At 48.9% G+C, this 22,055-nt stretch overlaps 1 protein-coding gene across 3 annotated transcripts in view; it reads right to left on the bottom strand.

The window, feature by feature from the left end:
• Positions 1-18,493: 18,493 nt before the first annotated feature.
• Positions 18,494-22,055, bottom strand: part of Syk (spleen associated tyrosine kinase) — a 63,558-nt gene continuing 59,996 nt past the window's right edge. For 2 of the 3 annotated variants that reach the window (XM_038334586.1, XM_038334587.1), the window contains one exon: positions 18,494-21,624. In XM_038334586.1, the coding sequence (XP_038190514.1) occupies positions 21,552-21,624 (73 nt within the window). In that variant the 3' untranslated portion in view covers positions 18,494-21,551. The remainder of the gene's footprint in view (positions 21,625-22,055) is intronic. The other variant, XM_038334585.1, reaches the window with a different exon arrangement.

The following is a 22,055-nucleotide window of genomic DNA, read 5'->3' as shown; positions in this document are numbered from 1 at the left end:
GTGGGGAAGGGCAAGGAACTTCCTACCTATACCTAAGTGTCCACATTGTCTGCCCTCAGAGGAAAGGAAAATGGGGCCATTGCAAGGGATCCTGGGTGATGGGGAACCTGATCCAGTTATATGCATTGTGGGCTGGGCTTTCTTTCTTTCTTTCTTTCTTTCTTTCTTTCTTTCTTTCTTTCTTTCTTTCCTTTCTCCTCTCCCTCTCCCCTCCATCCCTCTGTCCCTTCATCTCTCTGTCTCTCCATCCTTCCCTCCCTTCCTTGTGAAAATTCATCTGGATACAGTTTTGTTCTTTCATTTTAAGCTTTTATTAATTGACTAATAACAATTCTGCACATGTGGAGGACAATGGGTGGTTAATACATGAGGACAATATTAGCACATCCATTAGCTCACATGTAGAGTATTTATATTTAGTGAGAACCTGTAAGTCTATGTTTTGAAGACAGTTCTGACACCTGTGACTCACCTTTGGAAGCTCCAGGCCCTTGTGATGGCTGACTGAGCCTCACTCCTCTCTCAGAAGACTTCACTTTTCTACCTAGCAGCCCCCTCTCCCCAGCACCTCTCTTTCATGTAGTAATTGGTGGCACCCTTTAAAGGAAAAACCTCGGAGACTTCCATGACGGCCATTATCAGGAACCATGACTGAATCAAGTATCTTCCCACATGGATGGACAGGCATGAGAATGAGCACAGTATCGTCTGACCACCGAATGCAAGGCGCATGGGACTCCTACAGGTGGCACTGGAATCCAGATCCCTGGACAGGAGAGCCCAACTCTGATTCCATAATACAGAGCAAAATGCCGAGAAAGGCAGGATGATCGTGACATGGTCACAGCACAGAAGGGACCAAGGCTAGTTGCTGCAGTGCTGACAGGGCTCTCTGTCTTCTTTTATTTTTATTTTTTATTTTTTTTCCTCATGGTTTATTATTATTATTTTTTTAATATTTAAAAATTTCCATCTCCTTCCCTCCTCCTCCCCCTTCCCTCCCCTCCTTCTCCCCCTTCCCTACCCTCCCCTCCACCCATACCTCCCCTCCCTCCCTCTCAAGGCCAAGGAGCCATCAGGGTTCCCCACTCTATGCTAAGACAAGGGTCCTCCCAACTCCCCCCTGGTCCAGGAAGGTGATCGACCAAGCTGAGAAGGCTCCCACAGAGCCCGTCCATGCAGAAGAATCAGAGCCCAGAGCCATTGTCCTTTGCTTCTCAGTCAGCCCCCGCTGTTGGCCACATTCAGAGAGACGGGTTTGGTCGCATGATCCATCAGTCCCATTAAAGATGTATTATTTATTTTGTGTGAGAGCTCTAGCTGCATGTACACCTTTCTGCCAGAAGAGGGCATCAGATCCCACTAGAGATGGTTGAGATCCATCATGTGGTTGCTGGAAATTGAACTCAGGACCTCTGGAAGAGCAGACAATGCTCATGACTGCTGAGCCATCTCTCCAGATCCAGGCTCTGTCTTCTTTATGGCCAAATGAACTTTATGTGCTCAGTCTGTGACAATTCAACAAACCATACATACTTAGGGAACTGCACAATAACATATGTACATACGTTTATGTGTGCATTTATGTATATGTGCATACGTATGTATACTGTTCATGCATATAATGGTATATATTGATGTGGCTGTCAATATATCTATATGGTATATATATATGTGTGTGTATCTATATACATTTATGTGTGCATGTATGCAGATGTGTATATACCTATGTGCATGTACACATGTTTGTATATATTTGTATCTATGTATACATATTCATGTGAGTATTATGTATATGCGTGCATGTATATGCTGTGCATGTATATGTCTCGCTAAATCTTAATTTAAGAAAGACCAGAGCTTGCAGCAGGCCTGCTGTGGACACAGTGATGTGTGAGCTCCTATGGGCTGAGTCCCTCTGAGGACACTACTGTCCTTAGCCCTCAGTGTCCTTCTTCTGTCTGCTCTGTCTGTGCTGCTCCCCAGGGAAGTAAGCACTATGCTTTGGGGCAGGAGTCATCAGCCTCTTGTTGAAATGACTGGTGCTGTCACTATGTCTAGGACAGGTCCCAAATGTTCTCTGTGGAGTCCTTTCTGTGAGGATGCCACCTGAAGAAAAATAATAGTCTTCGTGGTGGTGGCTGTCATGTCAACATGAGCACTAAAGGCTACCCAGAGCAATGGAAGCCCCAGAAGCACCTTGGATCCTGAATTGGAAGGTTGAGAAACGGAACAGAGCAGAGGCAGGAAGGACAGTCTCTCCTCCAAGACCCAGGAGGGGACCAGAACCTCACAGAGCCAAGGAAGCAGATGGGCTCCCAGCTCAAATGTTTTCTTGAGTCTAGGATTTGAAAACCCTTGCTCGTTTTATTCCTGCAAACTGACTTCTTCAAATGGAGGAATTCACTTAGCCTTCAGAAATACGAGAACACTAGCACCCCAGATAAAAGAGTGCAGAGAAATTCAAAACATCTACTTTTTCATTATCGCTGAACTGCAGTAACATTTAAGGATGGGTAAACATATACGTGCATTCAAGAGCACAAACGTGTGTGTGAGTGTGCACACACACAACACACTCACCAGTATATAAAGAGCCACTTTAAAAACAATAGATATTTTCCCATTGGCACTTTCACCTGCTTCTGGATGAGAAACTAGGCAACCGTCCACGAACCTTTTTCCTCTCACTTGGATGTCCATCTGCAAAGCCTATCCCACATGGTATTTTCTTTGTCCCAGAATTGGAAAGAACATCCTTCACATTTGTGTTCTCCCTTTTCACTGAATGATAAAATGACATGAACCATAGCATCCACTTCCTGTTTAACACACCGGCCTGGATAGAACCTTAGTCCAGTCTTCTTTGTAAATGGGTGCTTTGAAATCAGTGGGTCCACTTAAAGAAAAGAATCATGTTTCTGGTGGGTCTTTTTTTTTTTTTTACAGTGGCCCCTGTGGCTTGGGTCATTTTTTACCATGGCTCCTGTGGCTGGTCGGGTCATTTTTACAGCGGCCCATCTGGGTTGTGGGACCATTTTTACCATGGCCCCATGTGGCTGATGGGGTCACTTTTACTGTGACCCTGTGGGTGATGGGGTCATTTTTACTGTGGCCCCCACGTCTGGTGAGATCATTTTTACTGACAGCATTCCAAGACTTCATCTGGAAGCCGATAATAACACAGGGCATGTGAAAGCCAGCAAGATGCTGTGGTTCTGCAAGTGGCGAACTTTCCTGTTTCTGAAAGCTCATAAAAATGCACACTTCAAAACACCACACCTCAGATCCAGACCCCTTGCTCCACACACAGACATAAGATGTTGCCTTTCTAGGAAAGGGTCAATAACCAGGCTGTGGGGTGGGGATCACATTCCGTCTCTCTTGAGCTGCTTCCCTCTCGTGTATTATGACGAGCGAGGAGGGAAGAGGGAAGGGGAGTGGGAGATGCCTGGACTTCACCTGCTTCTTACTCATGAGCTGACCACAGACAGTCGGTGCAGTGTGCACGGGTCAATGGGTGAAAGAGAATGGCACAGGCAGGGCGGCAGTGTGCACTAGGGACTGGGGAGATTTTGCAGCAGTTAAGACACTTGTTGGAGGTTAAAATCCTCATAGGAGGGGCAGATCCCTAGAAATCCACGTAAAGGCTGTCTGAGCATCTCAGCCTGCCTACCATCTGTACTTCCAGCCTCAGAAGGAGATGCCCCCCCAAGGCAAACTGGCTAAAGAGACTAGTCATAGCAGCTCTGGTTTTGACTGAGAAGCCCTACCCCAGTGAGTAAAGTGGAAGGGCGGCCAAGGATGTTCTCTGACATCAATCTCTAGCTCCCACATGCATGTATACTCACTCATGTGCAAACCACACACACACACACACACAGAGAGAGAGAGAGAGAGAGAGAGAGAGAGAGAGAGAGAGAGCTCTGTGCAGTGTGTCCACTGTTCTGGTGAGAGAGAAATCCACTCATACACGAGCTACAAGATGCAAACTCTGTAGAATCAATGATTCCTCATCCACCTTAAATACATTTGCATTTGAATATAAAACCAGCACTACGAAGGCCACAGTTTGCATTAATCATCTAAAACTTGAAGAGACTGGAAAAATTCATGGCAAGTCAAGAAGTTCCTTTAAAGGAGAAAGCTTTCTATTTAGTACCAGTACACATTCATCCTGCTTCCGGTACAGGTGCCTGAGAGAGCCAGCCCTGGTTAGAGCGTTCACCAGATTCAGAGACCATTTTTAAATAATTGATTTTGACTTTCAGGAGTAATGGAGGATATTTGAAGTTAACTTATTGACTGTTCCAGGCGCTGGTGGCACCAAGACAGGGGCATCACAGGTTTTAGGAACTAAATATAAGTGGGGTAGGAAGCAGGCTGTGGCCGGAGATATGGGGCACCCGGTTCTTTCATGACGGGGACTCATCTTCAGAGCTTTTCTTCCCAGAGTCTCAGTGTAGTCCTGGAGTCACACTGGGATTCTGGAATGACCTAGGCACAGCCCAGTTGTGAGACATACAGAGGCATATAGGCATACTAACATACATACATACACAAATACCCACAGGAATGGGGACAGACGTACATACACATGTACACAAAGAGACATACTGACAGACATCAGGGCATATAGACACACACTCAAAGATACACAGTAGTGGAGAATGTTTCTACCTTCTTTGAATGCACTTTACTGGGATGACGCAGGTGTAAGGGGCTGATGTGCAAGGTGAGCGTTGTCCCGTGTTAGGTCTGCTGTGGGCCTGAACGAGGCCATGATAAGCAGTCTCAGCCAGAGCCATCTAGGATGTGGAACATGGGGACAAAGTGCTTGTGGGAACAGTATGGCTGGGGACAGTGAGTCCGAGAGACAGTGCACCCAGGAGATGGTGTGCTGGAGAAGTTAGGATAAATTTTATAAAGAGAAAATATTTGTTTGGGTTCAACACTAGAGGTCTGGGCCTCTAGTGGGAGGTGCCCATGGCAACACAGAGAACACGGAGAGAACCAAACAGTTCCCATCATGACAGGAAGCAAGAGAACCCAGTCTTAACATCCTCTCTGAGCATACACCCTGGTGACCCAGAGATTTCTTAAAGGGTTTGTGCTGTGAGCACCAAGCAGTTCATCAAGTCCCTAACTGCTAGGCCCGTGGAGAATGACCCAGACCCACACTATGGTGAGAATCCAGGCACTGGGTCGTGTGCATGGAGATGTTTCAGCTAGTCAGTGCTGTTATTTGCACAGCAGAAATGCTCTGAGGAGGACATTCAGACTGGTACCCAAGACATCACCATAGTGATTACCTTGAACGACGGCAGAAATAGCAGTGTGACTCTGAGAGGCCAGACCACATGTTCAAGACCACACAGCAAAGAAGCACTACAAATACCCTCAAGCTGAAGTGTTCTTGACTCTGAAGTCCCAGCCCACCTCCATGCGGGGCGTGAGGAGACACTTGAGCTACAATAGAGAAGCTGAGGTTGGGGCTGCAGCTCGGTGATACAGTACACACCATGCCCACGTGAGGCCCCCGGGCTCAGCCCTGACAGAAGCTCTAGGCAGGCTCTTCAGGAAGCTCTCCAGGGTCACGCAACCTCAGATACATGGGCGCCAGATGCCCTTTAGTAATGGAAAGACCCCAGGTGTGGCAATTCTATTCCTTCAGTGGTGAATGCCACAGAGACGTGCAAGTGCTGACCCTTTCAGAAAAAAACACCCACTCTGCGAAAAGAGGAAAGGAAAGAGAATGGGAATGAAAAAGGTCTGAGGAGCCAGCGTCCCCGGAGCTGTCTCGCCCTCCCTTCACTCTGGCTGCCTGGTCAAGCTCCCAGGTCTCTGGCAAAGACAACACAAACGGACTGAAGACTGATGGTGGGAGTATCAGTTGTCTAGTGATGCTTTGGCTACAGACTGAACAATTTTTGTTTCACTGAATTTAATTATCCATTTGTTCTGGAGAGAGAATGACTTACGGGGAGCTCCATGAGTTTAGAAGGATGTGCGTTCTTTCATCTACACCAAACAGAGTGTTACTCTGGGTTCTCCAGAGAAACACAATAAATGCATTATTATCATATAGTTTAGCTCATGTGCTTATGGAGGCTGAGATGTCCCACAATGTGCTCCCTGTGAGTTAAGACCCCAGAGAGCCAGTGATGTCATTGGGACCTACTCCAGAAGCCTGAGAACAGAGGAGGCCAATGGTTCGCATCCACATTTAACGCTAAAGGCCCCTTCCCCGCCAAGAGGAGCTTCATTGGTTGAGGGCAGAAGGTGGTGTCCCAGCTCAAGCTCACAGAGAAAATTCTCCTTCATGCTCTAGTCAGCCCCTCACCAGCTTGGATGGCAGCCACACGGTGGTGAGAGTGAATCTTCTCAGCCAATACCAATGACTATGCTAATTTCTCTGGAAGTTTCCTTCCAGATACACACAGACATAATGAAGGCTTTACCGGTCATCTTGGCATCCTGGAGCCCAGTCAAGTTGCTATATAAAATTAGCCATCCCGGATCTACCCTTTGTCAACTCAACACCCGTGCACATCTACTTAGATGACACAATCACAAGTCAGATGAACTCAAATTCTTAATTGCACCTGATATGATACAAGAAGTTCACATATAATTTCACACCCGTTAATCACTCACCAGAAGAGAGGGAAAAGCTCTCGAGTGACGTGTGTTCATCTCAGGATCCTGTAGTTTATCCTGTCAAGCTAAGTGTCCTCATTCCACTCTGGTGCTGTGGGAGGCACCCTGACCACACTGTCTAGTTTAATGTCAACTTGACACAGTTTGAACCATTTGAGAAAAGGGACTCTCAGTTGAGAAAATGCCTCCAGAAGATTGGCCTACAGTCAAAACTGTCAGGCATTTCTTGGCTGATGGTTGATGTAGGAGGATCCAACCCACTGTGGGAAGGAGGTCCTGGGTTGTATAAGGAAGCAGGCTGAGCAAGCCATGGGAGCAAGACAGTAAATAGCGTTCCTCCATGGCTTCTGCTTTTTTCCATTCCTGCCATGAGTTCCTGCCCAGACTTCCCTTGGTGGTGGACTGTGCTGTTGAACAGAAGCTGAAATAAGCCCTTTCCCCTTAAGTTATTTTTGGTCATGGTGTTTGGTCACAGTAATAGAAACCCTAAACATGACACCGACCAAAATCAACCTAGGGCCGTGTGGGTTTAGTATCTCCCAATTCCAGTTTACAGGGAAATAGCCAAGGTGATAGGGATTTAAAATAACAGGCCACATCACCTCACAGTCAAGACAGAATGAATCCATGCAGGGCTACTACTCCGCTTATGGTCGCCATTCTTCCACAGCCCAGAACCCAAACCCGGGGAATGGTACAGCCCACTTTCAGGCTGGGTCTTTCTACACTAATTAAAGCAATCAAGATAATCTCCCCTAGACATCCTCACAGGCCAATCTATCTAGAAGATTCCTCATTGAAATTCCCTGGTGATTCTAATTGTAGCAACTTGACAACCCTACCCATACCACTTAACAACACTCAAATTCTTAATGAAGTCAGAATGCTGTGTGTCATCTGAAAAGGCACCAAGAGAGGGAAGTGGAGAGAATCATTTGCCAACACACAGACATATCCCTGGCCATTAGTCCTCCTTCTGGACCTGGTCTTGCCTCATGGTTATAGCTGGTGTTTATAACATTTTCTCACTGCCTATCCACTTGCCTTCTCAGTCTCCAATCCCCTCTGGCTCGTCATTGCCTGGCGGGGCGGTCCACACCATCATTCCTAGCAGGTCTAGACCGTGGCATCTAGATCATGCTGTGCAGGTTAAATGCAATAGTGATTAGTTCTGAGTCACCAATAATGCGTTGATGTCGCATTAAGAAAAGAAATAAATAAAAGTACTTCCGCACAGAAACATTTAAGCAAGAGGGAGTCTAGATTTAAATTCTCTACTTCACGCTCCCCAGGTTTTCTGTCCTCTGCCTGTCTGCTGCATGAGTTCAAATCTGTGCCAGAATAAAGTCCATCTTCAGTCTCTCCCTGTGTTTGTCTGTTTGTCTGTCTGTCTGTCATTATGTCTGTGAGTGGCGTGGCAGCCCCTAAGAAAGGACTTTGATCTGTCTTCATTGAACAACAGAGAAATCATTCCATGGGGAAGGAAAGGAGACTTTACAATCTTTAACAAACTTTTATAAGGCATTAAGTCCCTGACTCGCACTGATCCCAGCTGACCCAGATAACAGACATCATTGTTTATCAACCAATATCCATCAATGGATGCTTTCAACCTTTATGGTAGCGTTTAGGAAGCTGCTTTCAATGTCTGTATTTGCTGCTTTCAGCAAACGCTGCACAGGCATTGTTCTGGCCCAGGGCCATGGAAGAACACATAACCTAAGACTGCAGTGATGCATTTGCTTAGGTTGTAAAAGTTGATTACATGGGAAATCCAAGGCAAGGAAGGTGGTTTATTACACTGTTCTCGTCGAGGCAGGCTAAACAAACAGTTTGAGTACACTCTAGGGTAGCAGTCTTAAGTCTTACATGACCCCAAGGTGTATTATTAACTCGGGCTCTGAAGTCCAGCAAAAGTTCCAGTGTCTTAGAATGCAAGAGATATTTTTATTACCATGCATGGCTTCAGTCCTTGACCGCACTCTCGGGGCATGGTAACGCTGGTAGGTGCTAGGGGGTCTCCTGCACCCTAGGTGGACTCTCGCCATTCCTCATGTGATAATCTCACTCGTGTTCTCTTGGGAGAGTGAAGCAATCCCCTGGCAGACACTGTAGTCACCTTTGAGCTTGTTAACTCCAAATCAAGAAGGAGCCCAAAGGGGTCAGATAACGTCCACTTCAATGCAGCCATGTTTGTGCCCCGCAAAGGGATTCATCTCCCTCCCTCTGCCACAAAGACTTCAAGGCCAGCAGAGCATCCAGTCACAGGAATAGGAAGAAAAATGTTAAAGGGCCACTAGGGACACCAGTGGTATCAGCCCATCCTTTGATCTCGGATCTGTGGTCCCTAGTGTCATGGTTTTAATCTTCGATGTCTCCCACAGACAGTTGACTATTGGTCCCATCTGGTGGTACTGTTCAGAGAGGTCATGGAGCTTTTAGGAGGTGAGGTCTAGGTGGCAGAAACAGGTTATGAGGTCGGCCTTTGAACCTTTTGCCAGCCTCCGGGTTGTGTGCTGTCTTCATCTTCTGGGTCCACTGCCTGTAACCCAGCTTCTCTACCCCGCCTTCCCTTCCACGATGGGCCAAAGCCCTGAAACCATGAACTAAAAGCAAATCTTCCCTCCTTTGGGCTGCTCTGTCAGATATCATGGTCACCGAAGTGTGAGTGACTAACACCAGCTAAGAGAGAGACCCTTGTTCAACAACATCTGAGTCCTCGGTAGGCTCTTCAGTGACTATGTGAAACACAAGAATAAGTTTGGCTTTCTGGAGATGCGCTCAGGCAAACCCCTTTCTTCTGCCTGGCACTGTCGTTGGGTCCAGCCCCAGTTAGTTAAAGGAGGGTCTGCGTAGACAGACACACTTCTGCACCACCCAGGACGGGCTGATCTTCCTGGCATTTCTCAGATACTTTCTTGGTTGTGTCGGGAGGATGGCTCATCGTTGGTTTTGACTCATGTCTCAGAATCAAGGAGAGACATAAGCTGTCCCTGTCTGTGGTTTTTCTCAGCACAGCTAACATGCCTGAGCGTGAGAAGGTGCTGGGAGGACCAGGTAGAGGTAGGGCAGAGTGCAGAGCCAGGGTCTCAATCCATACTATCAGAGAGCACCTCAGACTTCCTGGGTGCCAGTTCCTTACCCAGAAAGCACAGGCTGGACTTGCTTTTGTCACCTCCCTGGCTCCTCCCTGCTTTAAGCCCGAATCTTCTAGGCTGTTATGATCCATGAGTCACTCAGGGGCACACAAACTCATTGCTTTGTTTTCAAAACACTTTCTCTTGGTCAAAATCCCAGGCTCTCTGAGTGCCATTAGTGAGGCTGGGCATTCATGTTGTCTGTGAGACCTCTGACTAAGATTGGCAGGTCCCAGTGATGTTCCAGTAATTAAGAGAGACTCAAGAGTAGAGACCAGCAAGCTGGGATGTGGGGTCTCTTCCAGCGTCATCTGCACTCCATGAATGTTTATCAAGGCCCCCAAGATGACTCCATTCTGATGTCAAGCTAGCAAAAATAAAATTGTGCCAAGAGGACCTCCCTTTTTTTGAGACAGGGTTTCATGTTGCCCAGTCAGGCCTTGGATTCACAATGTAGCCAAGCGTAACCTTGAAGTCCTAATTTTTCTGCCTCTGCCTCTTGAGAACAGGCATGCACCTGCTTTCACTCAGTCCTCGGAGCAAACTTAGGCAAGCTCTCTACCCGCTACCACATCTCCAAGTAGATTTTTTTTTTTTAAAAAAAGTAAATAGACCTGTTTAAATTCCTTCTCAGCAGTACTTTGATGTCCAGGATTAGAAATTGCTTCCTCGAATATAACTCTGTGTATTATTTCTGCACCTGCTGGAATGTGATTTCCTGCTGTGTGTATCCACTTGGCAGTGCTGACTCTTGTTAAAACAGGTACTTTGTTAAGGAGGAAACCTCTCCATTTCCTGCCTGTGGGCCAGGTGGCGTGCTTGTCTGAGGGTTTGCTGCCACCTACTGAAGAATAGCGCCAACATTTTCATTTGGAGACTCCTAAATGGGGGGGGGGGGGATGCTGTCCAGAAAGGAAAGGGGACCTCTGGTCAGGCACACCCATGTTTGTGTTAGGGGATTGGTGTTATGATCATGCCTCCCTTCCTGCTCTCATCTTCCTCTTCTTCCTCCCATCTCCTCCGACCTCCTAGTAATACTTGCTTTTTAACATGACCCGTGCTAAAAGAAGAGAACCAGAGGAGCAGAGCGAATGGCTGCCGTCTGTATGTTGCTTCAGAAAATGCTTCCATTGCTTCAGGATGTCCTTATCTGTGTTACCCATCCTGCATGTCTACCCCATGCATGTTGCTGGGTGGCTAGCCTGAAGTCTGTGTTGGGGTTACAGGGGACAGCATGTTCTGGGGCTGAGAGTCACACCATGGGCCCCAGAAGCCCTGGTACACGACGAGAAGCTGAGGGCTGAGCATTGGACTTGACTTCCGGCTGCTGTGTGTCTCCTGAGGGACCCACAGGACAGATGTGACACGGGAACCCTCTGAGCTGGTAGCCACGTGGGCTCAGAGCTGGTGCTGGGTACCCTGGCTGTGGCCAGAGGGACAGGTACCAGGACAGTGTCACAATGAGGTTGTCTTTGTGGGGCCCGTGGTCAGCAGTGGTGCTCCTCATGTTTGCCTTGCCTCACCTGGTGACACAGGCTGTCTGTCTCGGCCTGGATAGCCCATGAGACTGTTTAGGGTGAGGAACCTGGCATCTAGAAGAAGCCCCTCCCCACCCAGGTGATGCCAAGGCATCACCCTGCCTGTGCCATCTGTCTAGCCAAAGCGGACAATGGCCGGTAGAGAGGAGGTGTGTGTGAGGAGATACTAAGAGCTAAAAACAGGGCACTTTTGGAAGCCCCGATTCTCTGGCTAATAGTGGGATGGACCCAGGGAGTGGTGGGCAGAACATGGTGGGCTGGGCCCTGGGAGTAAGGGGTGGGTGGTACACAGTGGGCTGTGCTACTGTCAGGGATAGGGGTCCAGCCTGGCTCTGGAAGCCCTGTGAATCTAGGTGCGGCCACCCATCCTCAGTATGCCTAGTTAACAGATAGGTTTTAGTGAGGAGTAGAGAAAGGAGATGCACAGTGACAGTCCCCGCCTCCCTCCAGTCATCCTCAGGGTCTGGATATGAAGTTCAGGAATAAGCAAGGGACATACTGCTTGTGTAATTAAATTGGTCCCCGTCGAAGGTGTCATTCCAGCTATCACTGACCCGTTGTTGTCTCAGCTCCAGCCTCTCCTGTAAGGCATCTGTGAGTTGTCATAACTGCAAGATGTCTCTTTCCAGGAGTCCACACCCCACCCGGCCAGCGCCCACCCCAAGGTCAGCCTCTCCCTCCTCCTGCATGAGATTACTGGGGAAATTCTGTTTCCTGTGGACATTGTCTCAGTAGTCTGGGATGCAAGGCTCTCTTTAGAAATATATTCATTCCTGCTAGGATGGATAGGGGATAGAGCAGGCTGGCCTGTGGGGGAGGACAAGGCACCCTCCACGCCAAAGACTGCAGCAAGACATATTTATTTGTGACAATTTGGCCACCTCTAAGATTGTCCAAATCAGAGGCTCCAGATCTGGGAATGGGTTTCTGAGGTTAAGGCTCATCTCTTTGGGGGCTCTCCCCATTGGCCTGTTCCTCACACCGCTTTTATCCAATACAGCTCCCACCCCTACTCCTCACTTCCCTGACTCCTTCTTTTCCTACTCCTGCCTTGGCGCCCTCTCACCCCTCCGTCTCCTCTGACTTCCCCCTCCTCTCCTTCCCCTTCCCTTTCCTCTCTGTCCCTCCTTCCCCTTCTCCCTCCTCCCTCAGTCTCTCCATTCCCTCCCTTTCCCTCCTTCCCTTTCTTATTCCTTCCCTTTTCTTTATTTTTCTTTTCTTTTCTTTTCTTTTCTTTTCTTTCTTTCTTTCTTTCTTTTTTGTTGTTTTGTTTTGTTTTTTGAGACAGGGTTTCTCTGTGTAACAGCCCTGGCTGTCCTGGAACTCACTTTGTAGACCAGGCTGGACTCGAACTCATAGAGATCCGCCTGCCTCTGCCTCCCGAGTGCTGGTATTAAAAGCCTGTGCCACCACCACCCTGCCCTTTTCTTCCATATCCTCCCCTCTTCTCCTCTTCCGTCACATTCTCCCTTTCTACTTTTCTTTACCCTTCCTCTCCCCTCTGCTTCTATTCTATTCTCCCTCCTTCCTTCTCCTCTCCGGCCACTCTCCCTTCATCATTTCTCCCTTTCTGTCTCTGTGATGCATTGTATCCCAACACCCCATTGTCCTCTGGCACTGTGTCCCCTGGCCAGACTGCCATTGCAGCACGACCCTCTGTTTCTGGTGTCTGCATGGGCTCCTTCCAAGATCCCAATGAAGAGTGGATAAGATGTACCAAGGCAGTCACTTTTTCTGTTTTTTTTTTTTTTTAAGAACTTTCCCAAATTAACACATTTGTGCCTGCAATCTGTTAAGACAGCTGTTTCTTTGTCCTCCGAGTTCCTTGTAGCTAGCTAACATCAGAAACAAATACAGGCACTTTACAGGTTTGGGAGGGGAAAGAAAGAGCCGGAAAACATGCACTCTGGACTCTGTGGCAGGTGCGTGTGTGATAGACAGTCCTCCTGTCTTGAGGGAAGCCTTTGGGAGCGACCCAGGGCAGCACAGCTCACCACCCCCTTTACTGACCACCTGCCTTTGAGATGAGGAGGCTACACAGGATGCTCACATGCCACGTGGTGCTCATGAGGATGGTGGAAACAAATCTTGATTTGACAAGGTGGAGCCATTGCTACTGCAAGGCAAGGTCTCACCATAAACATAGCGCGGAGGAAGTCCTCGCGATAGAAAAGGGATTGGGGAAAAGCCTCTTACAGAGGAGGGCTTCTGGAGAGATCTTCCCATGAAGGAGGACTCATGCAATAATATTCTCACTGAGGAGAGCCCCTGGAGAGGTGTTATAGAGGAAGATTCAGTCAGGGTGAAGTCACTGTTCTTAGACATGCAATTAGACACACACCGTGCCCCGTTTTCTCTTTTGAATGAAATTGTGTAAAAGAAAACTCAGCAAAATTCCCAGCTGATTAGCATTCTGTACCCTGTGGTTGCACATAGAATTGTCCATTTTATTGCTGTCAACCAGGGGACTGGGTCATAGCTGTACGGCCATTGCCAGTGCTGGTGGTTCCAGAAACTGACCTGGAGCTAGCTTTGATGGTTCCTGGCAATGTGTCCTCCACATTCTTTTTCTTAAAGAGTTCTCTCAAATCATGTGAATACGAGGGTCCACATCTGCCCCGGCTTCTGAACACAGCTTTGGAAGACCATCGGCTTCTCAGACGTGATGTTCCACACTGAGGGCATGGGCCCTGGGGCTGCCAGTGAGGGATGGTTTCAAGTTGAAAATACCTGGGGTGTTGCTCATTGCTTAGCCTCTGCAGGGCCAGCCAGGGTGGACAGGATGATGTGCTATTCCAGGCTGGAACTTTCTGGCTTCTTTCCCCCACAAAGGTCTGGCCTCTACAGAACGCCAGTGCCTCTGGACAGTCATCCCAGACTGACGTGTTCTGGAAGCCTGGCTCAGACCGTACGCAATGCCCCAAACTCCAACTCACTAACTCTCCAAAAAAGTAAATGGAGCGTGCAAGGCTTTGACTGGAGGTTTTAGGACTGTGGCTGGTCACAGCATTGGCCTCACCATGTCCTAGGTCAGCTGTAGACTCTGCTCTTCCACGGGACTCAAATCACAGAAAGGCAATGACGCCTTTAAAGGGGGAATCTGTGGAGTCGTCAGTCCCAGTTCCAGCTTGGAGCTCCTTGGCATCATAGAGTCATGTTCCTGAGGCCATGTATTGGCCAGCATTCACACAGGAAGCCTGTGCCTACACTAGAAGGAGCCACTGCAGCGGGCCAGGATTCAGTCTGGTCTGAGCCTCTCCTTCCTGAAACAGGACTCTAGTGACTGCCATCCAAACCATGGCAAGTGACTGCCACATGCTGTGCTGGAAGGGACAGCCTCGCCTCTGGGTGTACTCCTGGAGACTGCCCTAGAACACACTACAGACCCATTTTATAATCTCAGGGACTTGGGATTGGACATCAGCGTTTTAACAGTCTGACTAGTTCTGAGGGTTAGTCAGGTTTGAGAGCCTGACATCTGGGTCAGATTTGTGTGTGTGCTCATTGTCTTTGGGTTCATTTATAAAGTTACCAGCAGCTGTCTCAGTAGACGGTTGCGAGGGAGTAGAGGACCTGAGTTTGATTTCCATCACCTACATCAAGCAGCTCACAGATGTTTGTAGCCCCAGCTCCAGGTGATACAATACCCTCTTTTGGACTATGCAGGCACTTAGAGCCTCTGCACACGCACGCTCATGCACACACACACAAATATAAGAACCCTTCTCTGAGAGTAAGCAAAGACCTGAAGAAGGGGATATCACCTAGGAAGAATCATTCTGTCCACCATAGTAGGGGCTGGAGCGGCTCCAACTTGAGCTGTCCGGGACAGTTAGCTACTGATGCTGCCAGCAGGGTAGGCCCCTGAGTCAGGCCACTCACTACCAACTGCCATGCAGTAGAAGCCAGTGTTTCTGATAGTAATGAAACTTGCCCCCAGGAGGGCAGCTGGCCAGGAAGACGCTGTCCATTGGAAGACTAGTCACAAGATGAGTCCAGAATCTACCTAGCAAGTACCTACAAGGTGAAGAAGTAGCCATCCCTATCTCCCCAGGGGCAAGGCAGGGTCCCCCTGAGCTTCCTGGGTAGAGTCCCCCCATTTTGAATGAGGGTAATTGCTCTTGTAAATGATCAAGCAAAATTGACCTGAATTCTGTGGGGCTACAGTCAGGGTTTCTTGTGAGGTCATGGCCTCTCATGGTGTCCTGCTTCCTGAGGTTGTATGGGTGTGTAGGACAGAGTCAGTGGTAAGTGATCCAAGACGGGGTGCTCGCATCGGCCAGACTCCATGTGGGAGGAGGGTTACTGCCATGAAGCCATCCTCGGGGATTGGAAGTTGGAGTTATTATGGTCCATAGGAGACTCAATGTCAGGTCGGGAGGTTCAGGAACCCAGGATCTGAGGTCAAAGGGTAAAGACTCCTATGCAAGAGTTGCAAGACCCCACACATGTAGGAATACACTCCCCAAGAAAGAGAGATGAGTGTCACACATACATACACAGCACATAGATGTACACACCTATGTCACATTCACAACACATGCACATAGACACACACAGATGCATATGTCAGGACACTCCACTACACACAGACACACACACACACACAGATACACACATACAGAGACGCACACCATACACAGGTAAACCCATATACACAAACATGCATACTACATGGATAACATATATACACATCTCACACAGACACACACATAGGATCACATACCACATACATAGGGGGCCCTTTCACAGCCATCCACAGTACAAAGACAAGCACACCAAAACAGATATACAAATCACACTACAAAAGAACAAAGGCCCAGCATCCCTCTTTAGACAGCCGCGTGTCCACATCTCGTGGGCAGAAGTGCAAGTTCCGACTGCACTGGCTGTGCAGGTGCACCAGGCCAAATGTAGCCCCACTGCACAGGTCTTGTGTTGGAGGCTGGCTACTGTTTGGGGTGTCGTGTGACAACTATTTCCAGGGGAAATATGAGCAAATACCTACTCGTCCCAGATAGGGACTCAATGAAAAACCAAAGTAACCATACCACCAAAATTCAGCTTTGTGAACCAAAAGTTTACTGGCACCCCAGCAGGGTTATGGTAGCATGTATGGGTGAGGGGCTAGTTATGGGGGTAGGGATGATGCAAAGGCAGCTGCAACACTTGGAAGCCCACCCTAGAATGGGTGATGGCTCGCGACAGATGGAGGCTTGGAGCTCATGGCACAATTCCCAGGCAGCTCAACAGGTTGGAAGAATGTTCTAGGCAGCTTAGCTCCTATGGTCTCTCAGCAGTCCTTAAAGCATGTATCAACTAGAAGAGGGCGGGGCCTAGTGCATTTGGTCAGTTTCAGGGACTTCCTGAAGCTTTTGAGATATTCCCTTCCTGAATCTTAAGACACTTCCCTGCCAGACAGAATGTTTTATCAGGAAGGGAATGACGGACAAGAGGCACACAAGAATGGTGTGATGGGAAGACACTGAGAGAATGAGTCTCCCGAGGAAACACTGGCGTTGGGTGTCTGATGAACTTCAATGGAAATGCATTCTGGAGTGGACATTTGTCTAAAGGTTTTCATGGCAGGAAAAACTATCATCCAAGGTGCTTGTGCCATGTTCCTGGGGCTCCTTCTCCCAAGACCTGCCTTCCTCCCTGTCAGGAGGCTTGCTTAGCTTCTGGCGCCCCCTGCAGTGCTTACGGGGATCGTGAGGGACACAGCAGAGGACGCTGGGATAGCTTTATGAGCAAGTACCGCCTCAGTCTCTTCTCTGTTCCTCACAGCTGAATATCAAAGAAAACATGAAGAGGGGTGACCATTGTGTGTGGTGGGGGGGGGCGAGGGGCAGAACAGTGTGTGAACATGACTGGAAGTTTTACAACTGGGAGGAGCCTGCCTGTCCGAAATGCTCCGTGAACCTCCAGGTTCATCCTAGAACCAAAACTATGCAGTTTGGTATGGCGATGCCACTGGACTGCCCTGCTTGGGAAAGCTACTTCCGGTCTGGCAGTGTGCTTTTCTAAGTGATCCCTCTGCTTCCTCACCTGCTCCTCTAGGGTGGGGGCCTTTCTCTCCTGCATAAGGGACATTGGGACGCGAGGAATTTGAGAACCTGGTCCCAGGCAGCCAAGTCTTTATGGCCTGTAATCCAAAGGTTTCGTCAACCCCGGTGATTTATAGAAATTGATGGTGTCATCTGATAGGAGGTGTGGGGAAGAAGCTGTCCCAGACACTGGCTCTTTATTTTCCATGAGTGAGGGAGACTTGTTTATGAGTAGTCTGCATTTTGAACTCTTTGTTCCACGACTTGATGACAGCCACGGTGGACTGAGTCACCCACAGACATAGGAGACAGAGCCCCGAAGACAGTGACTAATGGCTTTAGCGCAACATACTTAGCCAAAAAAAAAAAGAAAGAAAGACAGAGAGAGAGAGAGAGGGAGGGAGGGAGGGAGGGAGGGAGAAAGGAAGGAAGGAAGGAAGGAAGGAAGGAAGGAAGGAAAAGAGAGAAAGAAAGAAAGCAAAGAGCTCTGTAGGCTTCAGGCTTCAAGTGCTGGTGACCCATACTGGGCGGTGGCAGTAGCTAGAACATCCCAGGGACTATTTTCTGAGCTTGGTAGTGGCGACTTTGGAAGTGTGCTTTCTTCCTGTGGGTTCATTTTGTAAAGTTAAAAACAAGCGGCTGGAAATAAAGTTGAAAAAGTTGTCAAAGTCGGCTCACTAGCACCCTCTGCTGTATACAAATGGAATCAATTTTTTTTTTCTTTGAAAGAACTGCTGGTTTTATTGCCCTGAGATGTTTCAGAGAGAAGGGAGAGAGGCAGATAGGCAGAGAGAGGAAAGAAGAGAGGTTATGCCTGAGGTCCTCCTGAGGTAATGAGGATTCAGTGGTTAGGAGCATTTGATGCTCTTCTAGACTCACAGAGTTCATTTCCCAGCATGCACATTGGATGGCTCAGAACCACCTGTAACTAGCTCCAGGGATCCAACACTCTCTCCTGGCCTCTGTAGGAACCCTTTCACACATGACACACACGCAAACACACCTACACACATGCACAGGCACACACAAATGAAAAATAAAATAATAAACGTGAAGAGATGGGACCAAGTGGGAGCCAAGTCGTTTGCTGGGAAGGGCTGCTGAAGGAGTCATTGGGACACAGATGTTCTCTGACAAGATCGGGCCCTTCTTGCAGTCTTCCTTCAGTGTCCGGACTTCACTGTGAGCTCTGGGCTCTGTTCCCACCCACGTGTAGCAGTGTGGCCAAGCACTCAACATTTCGCAAGCAGGCTGCACTTAGGAAGAAGCTGGCCAACTCCGGTGGAAGGTTTAGCCCATTGTACCCTATCCACTTCCATAAAAGTCGTTGCAAAACTAATAGTATTTCTTTATTCAAAACAATTTCTGAAATAAACAGGAAACATTCTGTACTGCTACTGGGAGCGCTTGCTGGCACTGACAACCAGGGCTTCGCTCTGCAGGGAGCATTGCAATCACAAGGGCTGGCAGCCCCGTGGAGTCACTGTCTGGCACGCGAAGCAGGGCTGGGTGCAGGGAGGACATGTCCCGGTACACACAATAGACCATTTGAACGATCAGCCGGATTGGGTGTTTACTGGAGAGACATTCAGTTCCACATGAGGTATCTGGTATTTGTGGTCAGCAGGGTGCGGCGAGGCAGCTTGGGAGGCTCCTTGTCCTCTGTTGGCAAAGGGTCATAGGTAAAAGGCACACACTGAGCCCAGATGCCAGGCAGAAGGAGTTACAGTCATCAGAGGAAGCTTGTGAAAAGAGGCCCAGCCAAGGACCTTGGCTGGTTCCTGATCTTGCAAATTTTGAGTATCCATGTAGTCTAAATCATCCAGGGAGGATCTTCTCCCTGTCTGCTCTCCTCTGTGGCCCCAAGGGAGAGAATTAATCTTGACAGCAGACACAGTTTTCACCAGATGAGAGCGTCAAACACTGGCCACAGTGCAACTTCTGCACATGAGAGCCTGTTTTGGCCTAGAGGAAGGCAAAGCCCCTGCCTCTGTCCTGCTCAGTCATCTAGACAATGGTCAGGCCAAACCCCTGGAAAGGAGAGACACTGCTAGGAAGGCCAGAAGGAATCCAGAGGCTTCTACAGGGTCCTCACCGGTGTGCTCCCCAACCTGCGAGGTGACCCTTTTTATAGCCCCACCCTGGGGGTAGGGGAGGGCGGGAGCAGAGAACTTGCTCAGATGTGATTCAGAGGGTCCTGTCTCCATAATCAATACTTCGGCTTCTTCCTTTCCTGACACTAAATCTGCAGGTGGCCTGACCCATGGGACTTATCAGCAATTCTGTGTTCTGCAGGTCTGCCCAGTGAGCCCAGCATACAGGGACCCCTCTTTAACAACACGATTGGCCTGTCAGCATAATTCCAAACACAGTGACGGTGTCTAAGTACTTCTTAGCGATCCTTTAAAAGGCTCTTACCTAAGTTTTTTGCTTCCTTAGTCTAAAAGGCACGGGTGGCACCCTCTCCATCCCTCACCCACCCCCAGTGGGGCCTCCCGCACCAACTCTGCCTGTATATGTCACAGTGTCTCAGAGGTGGAGATGGCATTTGTATATATTCGCAGACACAGAATGAAGACTATGCAGCCTTTGTAATTTTAGGGTCCTCAGCGAAAGTGCTAAGAATGGTGACACCTTGTGTACGATCAGACAGCAAGCCATGTGTAAGGAGGACAGAGTGAATCTCGGGTCACATGTCCTCGGCTCAGAATTGTACTTAGCCAGGCTTCCTAGTGGAGAAGATCAAATCTCTGGTTTTATTGTGGATTAAAATTACATCCATCTCGAGAGGGTTTGGGGCACCATGTTGCCCTCTGCTCTGGTATGAACGTGTCCCCTCAGGGTCCATGTTTGAAGGTTCAGTACCCAGGTTCACTGGCTCAGTGTTTGGAGATGGGGCCTCTGGGGCATGAGGTGGAGTCCTGAGGGAGACCCTAGGATGAGATCCGGGCTTTCCTAGGAGGAGGGCAGCTGAGATGGCTCACCTGCTCTGCCAGGAAGGCCCGTGCCTTGTGCTGCACCTCACCGGTGGAAGTTCAGAAGGGACACACAAACATCTCACAGACACCTTTCTCTTCTTTGTCCATGGCCCTTCTAGGTGTTCAGTTATAGCAACAGGAAATGGATGGATCCTGTTGTGGCTTGAATGTGAAATGCCTCTCCCCACTCCCCAAGGCTCACATGTCTGAACGCCTGGTCCCCAGCTAGTGGCACTCACTGCCTAGGAAGCTTAGGGAACCTTTGGGAGGTGGGATCTTGATGAAGGAAGTGGGTCACTGGGGTGGTGGTGGCTTTGAGGCCTTGTAGCCTGGCTCCACTTCCTGTTCATTCTTTGCTTCCCGAGTGTGGATGCCATGTGACATTCCAGCTTCCTGCTCAGGCCACCAAGTCTTTCCTTCCGGTTGTAATGTCTTTTCAACCATGATGGCCTAACCCCACTGTGAGCCCAAACCACCCCTCCTCCCTTAAATTTGTCTGTCATGTCTTTTGTGGCAGCAATGAGAAAAGAACCTAATAGACACGGATGTCATCATGGACTCAGGAGGGATCCTGGCTGCACTCCCTCTGCAGAGGGGAGGGAGTCTGACCCGTGCCTGACAGACTCTGCTCAGTGGCAGAGGATCAAGGGAGCCCACCTTCCCTGGCAGCCTCCCTCGGCAAGCACACAAGGACAGACTTCAGGTCATTCTGCGGGAAGGCAGACAGACACCAGGGCCAGGTCAGCCAAGTCGGTGTGTCTCATGCGTGTGGTATTTCTGTCTCCAGCGTGAGAGCAAAACCAGGGTGCGGGAGTGTTACTTTCCTTACGCGACTGTGTGATTGCCAGCTGCACTGCTGAGTTTCCTCTGTATTTCCTTTGCTTAGGCCTCGGGGCACTTTTCTGATCTTCAGGGGAACATTGCAATCCCGGACCCAGAGGAACAGAACAATGTGAAGATGATTTGGAGACAGTTCCCGACTGTGACCATAAGGAAAACCACACAGATGGCAACAAGAGGATTGGCTGCTGCTCTGTTTTGGGGACCAGACCTGCTGTGAAGGTGAGTCCTAACTTTTCTTAGCTCTCACCCTGGGCAGAGGGAGATGAAACTCTGGAAGCCAGTTCATCTGAATGATGTTTCTGTGATCGCTTGAGGATCCAAGGCGGCTGACGACAGGCGCCAGAGCTGTTAGTTAACCACGTCGTAATAGTAATTGCGGAGCCGCAGCTCTACAGCCGTGAATCCAGGCCTGTTCTCTACCCTGGAGGAGGAAGGGATGTGTTACTCTTTGTAGGTAAATGGGGAGAAACATGATTATCTCACTGTGCCCCCTAGTGGTAAATGCCAGTCACTGCACCCTGCACCAGTGTGGCCCGAAGTTCCTTCCCACTCCCAACCTGCAGAACTCAAGCCTGCATTTTTACAAGATCCGGAGGATATGTGTCCTTGTGAGCTAGAAGAATTTTGTACTATATTACAGAAGTAAATGTTGTAGATTCATCAGTTCACGCATGTTGACACAGTCTGGAACCACTTGGGAAGACAGTCTCAATGAGGGACTGCTATCTAGAACAGGCCAGCCTGCCAGGGAACTGTCTTGATCATGGCATTTGATGTGAAGACCCAGCCTGCCGTGGGTTATCATTCTTGGGTCAGGGAATCCTGGACTTTCTCAAGGAGGAGAAAGTGAGC

Source organism: Arvicola amphibius, chromosome 6, assembly GCF_903992535.2.
Source record: "Arvicola amphibius chromosome 6, mArvAmp1.2, whole genome shotgun sequence".
Lineage (NCBI taxonomy): Eukaryota > Metazoa > Chordata > Mammalia > Rodentia > Cricetidae > Arvicola > Arvicola amphibius.
Note: the sequence above shows the minus strand (reverse complement) of the source record. Positions and strands in the feature narration are given on the sequence as shown.